The 12,610-nt window shown below is 31.7% G+C and overlaps 1 protein-coding gene across 13 annotated transcripts in view; it reads right to left on the bottom strand.

Annotated features, from left to right (window-relative positions):
- Nucleotides 1-12,610, bottom strand: part of MYCBP2 (MYC binding protein 2) — a 272,995-nt gene that overhangs the window by 72,245 nt on the left and 188,140 nt on the right. For 8 of the 13 annotated variants that reach the window (XM_013057218.2, XM_013057219.2, XM_013057221.2 and 5 more), the window contains 4 exons: nucleotides 10,152-10,376; nucleotides 9,154-9,286; nucleotides 5,430-5,552; nucleotides 2,490-2,669 (listed from right to left, as the gene is read on the bottom strand). In XM_013057218.2, coding sequence (XP_012912672.1) covers nucleotides 2,490-2,669; nucleotides 5,430-5,552; nucleotides 9,154-9,286; nucleotides 10,152-10,376 — 661 coding nt within the window. The remainder of the gene's footprint in view (nucleotides 1-2,489; nucleotides 2,670-5,429; nucleotides 5,553-9,153; nucleotides 9,287-10,151; nucleotides 10,377-12,610) is intronic. The other 5 variants (XM_013057220.2, XM_013057229.2, XM_013057224.2 and 2 more) reach the window with 3 other exon arrangements.

Genomic DNA, 12,610 nt, shown 5'->3' with positions numbered 1-12,610 from the left:
CATAAGGGAAATTTGTAATTTTTTCTGTAATCATTCTATTTCACTACAATAACAGTTGAAAAAATTTGTGTGTATATATAATTTTGTTAATTTAAAAAAATTACCAAATTAATTTAATGTACTAGGATAAATACCAATTCCAAGATTAATGAAAAACTACACCTCAGGAATAAAACAACCTAAAGAATTACTGATAACACTCACAGAAATTCTAGGTAAAGTTAACATGTGGGTCAGTTTAATGTGTGTCTACGTAGAGCTTGTCTACTTAACTGGGAACCTGAGTTATGACATTTAGGAAATCTTTTTTTCCTTTCCAACTATTCTGCACTCTTAAAATTAAACTATAAAACAAACAAACTAATAAAACAAAACAAACAAAATACTCTAGATAAAACAAATGTAATCAGAAATTTTAAAAACACATATTGGGGCACCTGGGTGACACAGTTGGTTAAAGTGTCTGACTCCTGGTTTCGGCTCAGGTCATGATCTCAGGGTTGTGAGACTGAGCCCTGTGTCAGGCAGTGAATTCAGTATGGAGTCTGAGTTTCTCTCTCCCTCTGCATCTCCCCCACACCCACCACCCTGCTCCTGCTTGCTCTTTCTCAAATAAATAAATCTTAAAAAAAAAAAAAAAAAAACCCACACATATTAAAGGCCAGTTTTGGCAGTATTACTTATCAGTACACAAAGGTGAATATTTAAAACATGGCACTTGTAGTCAGTAGGACTGGCCTCACATTCTGGCTCTACCATTTTACTGTACGTGTTTCTAGGGAAAATCATTCATTCTAAGCTTCTGTTTCTTTGATGGTGATATTACCTTAAATGAGGATGTATTAAAGTGCTTAAACATAGTGTTTAGTACATAGTGGTGACTAACAGTATAAGCAAAAATTAGTAAATATACGTTTTATTTTCGTATCATAAAAGTGTAAGACAAAAATGAGTCTCATATTACTAATTAGTAATGGGAAATTCAGTATGTAGCCATCTTCTAAAGCAAGGTGAACTGCTGGTGTGACAGACAGCAATGACGTTCAGGAAAGAATACCCTGCTCAGGTAGTCTTAACAATCAGCACTCTGCCACATTTAATTGTCTTAACATAATGTGATTAAGACCATTGTAATTTATTTCCAAAACATTAAAACTATTTTTACATTCCGCACTGTTTTTAGTCTTGCTTGAAATTAAGAATTCTGGTTTCTAGAATTTGGAAATCAAACTTCAATGATATTCTGATGATACTAAGAAGTTTAGAAGAAAGATTTAAGTAATCCTCATTGTTGGAGTACAGGCAAGCAATGATTCAGAACATTGGTAACTGAGATATGTCTAGGACACGATTTCAAATTTGCTCCAAGATGGTAAAGGAAGAAGTGGTACTAATAACATCTAGACACAAAAGGCACAAAATTACTTTGATACAGTGTCAGTTGGAAGCCCATTATCCTTTGGGAGAGACAAATCTAATTTTATTATGGTTGTTATATTTTGAAATATTTCATTAAATAATTTCATTAAACTTGCCTAATATATAGTAAAATCCTAGAGAAGTTTATACTCCTATAAACTCTAACATAGAAAATAATATCATAATGAGTAACATCATTTGCATGAAGTGGGACTTTCATAAATATCTCATTCAGTGAGCATGCCTACATATTGTATAGCTGATATATGAACTGAAGGCCAAAAAGAACATATTGTTGTCATACTGCAAGAAGCTTTGAGAATTTTATGTGGAAGCCTCAGGAGGTCATTAAGAAAAAAGAACACTCCATTAAGAGTAATTTGTTTGGGTCTATTTTACAGATCAATGTGAGTTACTATCCTGGAGGAAGGGCAAAAGCAATCCCAGAAGGCAGAGCTAAAATCAAACGACCACTTTAACATAGTAGGAAAAAGAAAAACAACAACAAAAAAATAAAAAGCAAGAGAAGAAACAATAATTTGAGAAAATCTGGAAACCTAAAATTGCTACACATTTCACAGATACCAAATTCACTTAAGAAACAAACAAACCAGTACCACCTCTCCTCCACCCACTTGTACAGTGAAATAGGTTTATTCTTTTGGGGCATCTCTAAGTAATAAAGATCCAGTGTAAAACAATGAAAGTTATCTCTATAACTGATGCTTAGCATAGTCATGCATATTGTAAAAGAAGAACTTAAATAAAATAGTTTTTTCTTAACATGCTTTAGCATATGTATTTGCTTATGTTGGAATTAGAATAGAGAGCATAATAGTCAGACTGCAGTAACTATACTTAATAAAAAATGAGTGATTAAAAAACAAATGTCTTAGCTGCAGAATGTCTTAGCTCAAAATAGCTTAAATGCTTCAAAAATGTGGGAAGGGATAACATCCTCATAAAATAAAACCAGTCAAGTGAGTTGATAAATAATCAGTAACTGATAAACAACTTGGAACAAAGCTTCAGAAATGGCTTCATGAGGCATGTAAGGCTGACAGACTTACTCTGAAGCTGAGGCTGCTGGAAGGAAAGGGGCTGTCCGAACACAAATGGGCTGTGGACTAGGGAAGAGGGAGGTTTTGCAGCTTGATCAAAGATGGAAGGAGCTGGGAGATTGGGCCGTGACTGAATGGAATTCAATATGGCACTCAGTTGGTCACCTGCAGTGGGCAAAACAGTCAAAACTACAACTTGTTATTAATTAACATCCAAAATGGCAAAGAATATGGTGCTTTATGACATTCAAATAAAGTTAGACACTAAATAAAACTATGCCAATTCAGAAATGAGTGGAAACTGGTGTTGATTATCTTCAAGTTAGGGACAAAATGTTGCATGTTGTTTTAATACTCTTATGTAACAGCCCACCTACAAAAAAAATTTTATGTAAATTCATATACAACGTTGAGCAGCAGCATGGAAGAATTCAGAGTCCATGAAGAATCTATGACAGATAAGTTGACTCAGTATCATACCAGTGTAAATGAAGATCTAAGTAAACAAAGTCTTCTACATAATACCTAACAAATAACTAAATAACCCTGCCTCATATGCATTACATGACATGCAGAAGATAAGCAAATATGAAAAGGTTTTTAAGTAAATGTAGAACTGAAGGGAGGCAAAGCCTATGTTATTAACTTAATATATTTACATTTAGTTAATATATTAATATTTTCATTAAGTTGTTCCTGCCAAAGAAATTATGCTTCTTAAAAGCATGAACTCCTTTGCTTGGATGAATAATATAAAAATCTGTAAGACCTACAAGATAAAAAGGAGTATGAGCTATCTAATTTGAATAGTAGCTCAAATGTGAATTCTGACATTTTTCCTTAAAATTAAATGCAAAGGACTTTAACAGATAAATATTTTAAAAAATATGAAACAATATAATTAGATGGATGATCCTTATAAGATTATGCATATTAAATAGTTTGTATGATGCTGAAAAAGAGAAGAAGAAAAAAACATCTAGAATAGTTGATGCAGAAATTGGAAAACAGTACCTTTCCAATCCCTAAATATAATAAAGTTTTTAAAGTGAAAACTTTAAATGAAGCAGCAAAAAGCAAGAGTTATATGGAAAGAACTATGTATACAGCTACATGTCTACTTTTCAAAAACTTAACGCTGAACATTACAGAAAGGATTTTAGAGATTATGAAGAATTTTTTACAATTAAGAATAAAGAATTTTTGCAAAAAACAATTTCTTGAACTTCGACAGTCTAAAAATTTAAAGAAAATGGGAACTACTGTTAAAGGTAAGTTCATAAACAAAGGTTAGATATATCTAATTAGATTTAAGTTTCTTAATACTACTTTGCACCATCTAAATATTTAAAAAGCACATAAACAAGTACATGATATTTCTGAATATTAGCAGAATCACACTTTTAAAAAGTAATATTTTATTATTTCTACTTAACAAATTTTCTCAGCAATGTCTGTCTCTTAAAAGTTGATTTATATATCTATGATGTTTTATAATATTTTAAAGACTGATTTAAAGTGATAGCCACCAGTACAATTTAGACATTACAGCATACAATTTGAAATAAATGTGGCTTTAAAACAGATTATTAACAAAGCATAGTAGCGGTAAGTAAATGCTGAGATTTTAATTTAAGAATCGACAATGGGAGAGAGAAAGGGACATGAAGAAAAAACCACCAAGCATTTACCCTACTTAAATATGAAGATCTAGCTCAAGTTAGTTGAAATCTGACCTACCAAAACTAAGCAAGCAGGTATCCCCAAGCCTGAAGGATAGACCAACATAACAGAATAGGAAAAGCCAAAAAGAAATCCTGACACTAGGCTTCCTTCCTATGAATACTTTGTGGAAAGAAATAAAGGTATCCAACAAAATGTAGTTTTGTTCTAAATTGAGCATTTCCTTTACACTGATGTCATTTTGCATCTTGTTGACTATTGCATTATTTCACTTGCTCTGCAAGTCAGGTCTAATGACACTGTTTTTATTCCTTGACATCAAATCCTACGAATTAGTGTAAACAACATTTTTTTTTAATATATATATATATTTTTTAATATTTTATTTTTTATAAACATGTATTTTTATCCCCAGGGGTACAGGTCTGTGAATCACCAGGTTTAGTGTAAACAACATTTTAAAATAAAATTATTTCCACAAAGGCTATCTTCTCCCTCCTACCATCATCGAACAAGTAGCAAGTAGCCAGTATGCTACTTGCTGATGATATGCTGATTTAGAAAAGAAGTCACGATCAGGTACATGGAAAAGAACAGGAATGTGTCTGAATTTAGATACAGATACAATTTTAGATGAAATTCGGGTATAAATTGTTCTGAAATACTTACTTGTTTGCATTGTCCCTGACACTGGTCTCTTTTAATACTGCAGTCCAAAACAGCTACACACAATTTATATTTTTTGGCTTAGGCTTTTGTTTTTCTTTTCACAACTTTCTGATTTCATTACACATACCAAACCCAAAGATGTCATTCATTTCATATGATTCTAAATTAACTAAGGTAACTTAGACATTCAAAACTGCACATGTAATAAGGTTGATGTGTAATATTACTTAAAATGTTTTGATTTTAAATGGATCATTGTAGAGGGTTCTTTTTTTTGGTCATTAATACTACTCTTAATAATAAGTGGATGATAAAAACAATAGTTCTTTTACTAGATTTCACAGAATCTTTATGATGTGAATTCTGAGCGAGTATCTTTAAAATAAGAGCATATAAGCAAGAACTCCTATGAAACGTAAACTAAAACTGGTAAAAATGATAACATAAAAACAACACTTTTGCAAACATTTTGACTATTAGTTTTCTAGGAAACTTTAATAAAGTTTCACAGGTGAACAGTAAGAAAAATGGGTAAAAGAGAAGGTAATAAAAAATATTAAAGTTGGGTAGGTAAAAGACTCACTTTCAAACACCTACCTTTATTATTTCCAAGTCCATAATCAAATCCTTGGGCGCTGCAACTTGCCCCTTTATTAAAAGCTTGCACTGAGAAAGGGCTTGGAGGAGGAGTTTGAGAATTTTGATCCAGAAGAACTTGTTCTATAATAAAAGGCACAGCTATAACATTAGTTTCCTATGTGCTAATCCCTATTCACTTACATTTCTAGACTCTTTTCAAAAAATCAATCCCAGCACTTCCCTTAGGCAATACTCTTCAGTATGAGAGATTTCAGCAGTGAAATAGCTCTTCTGGAAAATACCCGTGAACAAAGAGAGAGTTGCCAAGAAAGACTTTATAATGGTTAGATTTTAAAATAACCTCACATTTAGATTTAACAATAAGTCTAACAATTAGGGCCATCAACACTTGACAAAGTAGATGACAAATCTTTGTTTTCATCTATCAAATACACAGTGAAACTTAGGAACTGGATATGCTCTTTTGGAGCCAATTTGCTTTTACTGTGGCTGGATATATCACTGAATGTATACTAATATTTTTGGACCAGGAGCTCAAATTTATAACAAATTTATATAAGAGTATTTTATAAAATAAAAACAGGCACCTATAAACCAGAAATCAAAATATTTTGTATATCACTACTCAAATAGTAAAAAGTCTTAAAAATGTCTAAGTATGTGGTACTTTTTCTATTTGAATATCTAATATATAAAGTATTTTAAGTTCTGAATATAAAAATTACGGAAAATTTATTTCTAACTTATTTTTACTCATTATATAAGGCCATTTCCCCCAAAATGAAAGGATGATAAACCAAGTCATGCAGTCAGAGCTATTTGTACATGCTCAAGTCAATCCTATTTCATGAAAAAAAAAAAAAAAAGGCAAATATTTTATTTGGTTTACTACATAATTAATAAGCTAAGTTATTCTCTATTATCAATCAAGTGGCCATAAGATTCTGTATGATATAGGACTAAAAACACTAATGCCAGAATTCAATAGCTAATTAATGCCAGCTAAAAAAGGCAAAATAAAATCTGCCAAATGAAAAGTAAAAAAGAGAAAAAAAGATTCCATCAAAATAACATAATGAATAATGAAAATTTTTGAGTATAGTTTTTAAAAGTCACATCTCTTTAAAGAGAAAATGGAACTAGAAGGTGGTGGTGGAATGTGTTCCTCCTCCCTGTGAATCAGACTCCTGCTGTACCACTGGTACTGTACGTCTACCTCTTCATTTACATTTCTAGACTCTTTTCAAAAAAATCAATCCCAGCCCTTCCCTTAGGCAATACTCTTCAGTATGAGAGATTTCAGGGGTGGAAGAGCTCTTCTGGAAAATACCTATGAACATTAATCTCAGTGGGAAAGATGACATCACTCTTAAAACCTCAGAATGGTCTTAGCACCAAGCATGAAGTCTGTTTCTAACCAAGCAGTAACTTTGCCTACTAGTTTTACTTAAAGATATCAAAGACCTGTCTGTAAAGAATTTTAACGAGAGGAAAATTTTATTTTACTTATACTACCTCATATAAATTGCTCTAGTGCCAAATCCTCTTATTTCCATATTAGAAACAGTTACTTGCTAATACCAATGAGCAGACTATTTGGGATACAATTATCAACGAATCTTAGTGATTTTAAGGCACTAACTCATCACTTTTTTCCAGAGCACCCCAGGTCTTATGTTAATTGAAGAATCACATTATTATCAAATATATATGTATCAAAGAGGGAAAGGATGTTAAGTGATGGCAGAGAGAAATGTAAACTTCTGCTTTTAGGGCTGAATATCTTTCTTAGCAGAAATAATATCCTAATTTAATTTAAGAAGCATTTTATCTAAGAAGAATCTTCTACCTTCTAAGTAAGTAAGTAAAGTAATTAAGTAAGTAAAATTCTCCCTTTAAAAGTCAGTCTTTAGAATAGACAGTATTTTACATTTTAATAACAGCTAACCTTCCCATCTGGCACCTTTATGTTATTATTTGTTCATGGAGCTTTCATATCAAACTTATATTTTCATTTTGTAAATGAGAAAACTGAATGACAGAGATGTTAGGAAACTTGGCCACGGTCACACTATTGAAAAGCTGCAGAGCTTGTATTTGTATTCTAGCAGTCGAGCTCCAGAGTCCACTTTTACACATGAGGCTGTATTAGGGTATACTGCCAGTTAAAATAATTATTATACTAGGAAGGTCCTTTGATAGTTACCTACACTATTCTCATACTATTGAACTATGTCTTCTATAAAGGTGATTCCACTTTAGGTATTTTTATTTATATCTAAATATTCCTATATAGTGGAAATGTTTACAAATTTCTGAATACGTAGTATGTATGTAAGTATATTATAAATGAGAAGGTTATTCCGTAAAATGTCTGACTTACATCAAGTGAACCCTTTTTCATTCTCACAACAAATGGAAGAACAGTTATGCCATAAGGGAGTAGGTTCTCAAGTTCTATTCCTTGACTACTGATACAGGCTGGTGTGGTGTCATGAGCACAGCACTTCAAACACGAATGAAGATTCTGGCTTAGGTCTTACATCTGCCATAGAGCCAGCTGTATAACTACAGGCAAGTCATTTTAAATTCTGTGACCTTTAGTTTCCTTATCTCTAACATGAAGATTATGTAACTTATCACACAGGGTTGTTGTGAGGAAAAAAAAAAGGAGGACTTTAATATACAATATTAATACATCTAAATGTACTCTGTCATTCATGAAGCTTTAACTTTTTAAAAAATCTATTTATACTTATGGCCATATTACCTCTTGGACAATAAATACTGTGAACTTACTCTCTTTTGGATAAATAAACATGTTCTTTTATTTATCTGACCTTTTCCTTTACGTTTTGGGATTTGATTTGGAGTAAAATCTATGCTTGACTTAACCATTTATTTTGATGGCCTAACTAATATTTTTGTGACCCAACTTGTATTTACAAAACTTAGTATGCAATTAGTATGTTTTAGAACAAGGAACACAAAGATTAAAAACCCGTGCCTGTCCACAAGGGACTCACAATCTAGGTGTAAAGATATGAAAATTAACTTCAATATAGACACAGTTTTATCTAGTAGTGAATATAGTTCTTTGGGAACACAGAATTCTTGACTCAGTCAGTTTCAGTTAAAGCTTCGCCCAAGAGATGACATGGTCTGAACTTGGAAGAACCATGTTTCTGCCCACAGGAGAATGAATAGAGGGGACAATAAGGAAAGTCTTTTATTAAATAAGACCGTTACTAAAAAAGATAAAGTTGAAAGCTGAAACTCTAACAACAACATAGTAATGCTCCAAAAGATGCTATGCATTTATCCAATGCTCAATGAGACAAAATTTAATCAAATGAAATTGCCTGGGAGAAGTACTGTGATTAATGGTTTGAAAAGTGAATGTCCATTTAGTGGCAGAAAGGGTGAAACATTCAGCCCTGGACTGGCACAGAATAATGAATTCATATGAATCCACATCAATGAAATAAAAAGCATGGTTTTCAAGGATGGAATCATATGTTTCATATTTTCTTTTAATTCTCTTCTTACATGTGCATTCATTTAGTATCCATTATTTTACAAACAAATGTTAACAATTTTAAGATTTTAACCTTTAGTTTTGCTTTTTTACCTAAAAAAAACCCAAACAAACACAAAAATGCTGTTTACTTCTGCATTCCAAAGGTTAATCAGATTAAATCACAAATTTAAGCCAACTTGCCATCTTCATGTCGGAGGTACTGGTTTCCGCCTCTGTCTCTAGCTAAGGACCATGCCTCTCCTTCATCACTCTCACAGAACTCTACCATGCTGTTCTTATCCAGCTGCACCCACGCACCTTCAGAATTGGTTACCTAGTACATAACAAAAAGCATGATTGATTGGCTTGACTCTTTTAGGGCACTCAGACTGAAAACCAGCAACAAATTTAAGTGTTTGAACAGGGTAATCATTCAGAAAGTTTTTACCAGAAATTAGTTTCTGAAATTAAGACCACAGCCTGAGGTAAGACAGAAATCAATAAAAAGTTCTGTAAAATACTGCTTATTTATGACTTTGGTAAAAATAGTAATTTTTAAGGCACAGGATAACCCCTAAGTAACTTGAAATATTACCCCAAAACAGGTGGCACTCTCTCTCTTTTTCTTTTTTGCACCTAAAATGTCCTAACATGGCAAACTATTATTTAGATTGGTCGTGTCTACAATACAACCTGAAAATGACCCTGACACTGAGAAATAGCATGACACACTACATCTTCAAGCTCATCAGTGAGGCAAATGCCACAGGTGACTAAAAAGTAATTTTATTTGCTCAGGACTTCAGTGAGACACATAAATGGGAACAAAGAAATGTAACTTTATATATATTACATCTCCACACCAATTCATAGCAAATATTTTAAAGTGCTGTTAATCAATGATGTTATAGTACATTTGTAATTATGAAAAGATATATGCACATACCAAACATTCATATGTACAATACAAATCATTTTGTTAATATATTGTTCTCACAAGGATAATTATAAGAAAAAAATTACTTAAAAAAGAAACAGAAAAATTATGTTAGTAATATTTGTAATACAAGTAAAGATAAAGAACATTAACATTTAAGCACCTGGGATGGAAATGGCAACCTTTGGAAGAAAGAGATGCTCTGGTTGTATTATATTAAAAAGGAATAATTTAGAAGTCATGAAGCTACAAGAATCCATACCTCTCCCACTGCTTTGACTTTGTTTCCCAGAACTAACATTCCAATTGGGATACCTCTAAGGTTAGGGCAGCTTCTGATGTTGTGACCGGAAGGTCCTGTCTTCACTACCTTGTACATGCCTGGCCCTCCTCGCAAGAACGGCATATCTTGTTCTTGCATTGTGGCTTCCTGTGGGCAGCAGGAGTTTATATCTTTGAAAAAGTCATCAGTATTAGTTTTAGGTTCCTGAAAATTTGAATAGGAAAAAAAAATACAATCTATTATCACTTTGTCATCCTCTTATTAATAGCTTTCACAGCAAGTCTATAATACTATCAAACAAGAATACAATAACAGAATATATACATTAATACCACTACTAAAGAATCTTTCAGTTTCTCAATGCTGAGTAATACTTAAATAGATGTGAAGAAAAGTTAGCGGGAGAGCATATGAACCTCTGGGTTTTTGCCCACCACAGTTTAAGAAATATGGTAGTACTTAGTTTTATTTTTATCTTTTAATGAAATATTAAAGAGTAGGAACAACAAAAAAATACACTCTGTGAACCACAACTGAATAATTTTGAATCATTATTACTGCATTGCTGCATGTTGGTATGGATTAAAAAGTCTAAATCTTCATTTCCTTACACCTTATAATATTTATTTATAGAGAAAACAAGTGTGAAGACTCTGGAGACTTATCTATAAATAGTGATAGCAATAATGAAAAAAAGGGCATAAAATATAACTGTATCTTAATATTTCTAGTTATGAATGAAGTAAGAGTGCTTTTAAGATTTTAACAACTCATACTTTCTTAATATAATACAAATAAAAATGTCTTGCTAGATTTGCTAGGCCATTACTAAACATATTAATGCTATTAACAGAAAAAGATGATTATACTTCCAGTACAGAAATTAATATCAAAGATGCATTTTTACAGAAATATAATGCATTTAGATAAAAAGGTTTGTTTCTAAAATGAAAGAAAAGGATATGCTCTAAATTTTCTGTTGAATCTGAAATCTGAATGAAATTGTTTCCTATGTGAATGTAATAAAGAGAAATAACAACCTCCTCACATTTGTCTTCTTCCCAAACATATGTAAAGGAAAGTTCCATACCGGGGTTCTTCTATTGTCATTACTACTCCTTAAAGACAGATTTAAACTGTACTTTTAAAAACAGTACTAGAGACTCTAAAAATTGTTTTATATTTAAATACAACAAAAGATGACCATAATGGGACACTTTTTCAAACATTAGGTTAAAATTAAATTAATATTTAGCAATGTCATATAAATGGAATAAAAATGAAAAAACCCACTAATATTTATACAAGATAAAATAATCCTGAATAGTTCTATCCTTCTATCACTACAAGGAGTCTCATACTAAAGGGTCTTTCCTATGGTAAAAAATTAAATATAAAATCCTGAGGTTAAAAAAAAATGTGGATTTGAGAATTCTGTGTACCTGTGACTTTAATTCAATATATGATCAGGGAAAAAAATTTTTTTTTAAGATTTATTTATTTGACAGAGAGAGATAACAAGTAGGCAGAGAAAGGCAGGTGGGGGTGGGGAAGCAGGCTCTCTGCGCAGCAGAGATGTGGAGCTGGATTCCAGGACCCTGAGATCATAACCTCAGCTGAAGTCAGAGGCTTAACCCACTGAGCCACCCAGGCAACCCCAATCAGGGAAAATTTTTAAACCCACTATTAACCTTCACATAATATTCCATAAATTTCATTATGGTGATAAAAAATCACCAATTTTTACATATACAAATATGTACTAGGGATAGTATTTATTTACATTTAATATAATTGTCATGCTGTATTTATCTAACATTGTTTAGTCATACATTGACAATTTAATAGAAATGAGAATTTTAAACACCTGAAAAATTTAGATTAGAATTATAATCTAAAGTAAACTTAAAATATGCATTGTCCTTACCCATGCATTTGTATTTATATAGACTTACATAGGAATACAAAAGATGGTGCTCAAAATAAAAATGGGAGAGTAAGGGTCTAAACTTCAAACTGTGTTACTACACTAACAAAGTTCTCAGTAAACATTTAAAAATGTCTAGTTGTGAATAATCAATTTTAGTAACTACATCATGCTATTTCATAGTTGGAAGAGGCACGTTAGTCCTATTTACAACTCATTTAAAAAAAATTACATAGTATGATGTCAAAAACAAGCAAATATGAATAGATTTAGTGAAAAATCAATTTCACTCGTATTCAATGATATATCTACAGCTTTTAACTGAGTTATAACAATATTTCTAACTTGATCATTTAGTGTAACATTAAGAGGTAAGTCTTGGCAAAAACTAGTGACAATTTCAAGTTATTCAGTGAAAGGTAATACATGAGAACTTCTATTAAAAATTTGTTATTGAACTATACAAATTAATAAATACAAAACAAGGTCTACACTTTTTTTTTTATACTAA

Source organism: Mustela putorius, unplaced genomic scaffold (assembly GCF_011764305.1).
Source record: "Mustela putorius furo isolate JIRA1106 unplaced genomic scaffold, ASM1176430v1.1 tig00003974_pilon_pilon_pilon, whole genome shotgun sequence".
NCBI classification, from domain to species: domain Eukaryota; kingdom Metazoa; phylum Chordata; class Mammalia; order Carnivora; family Mustelidae; genus Mustela; species Mustela putorius.
This window is presented reverse-complemented; position numbering and strand designations above follow the sequence as displayed.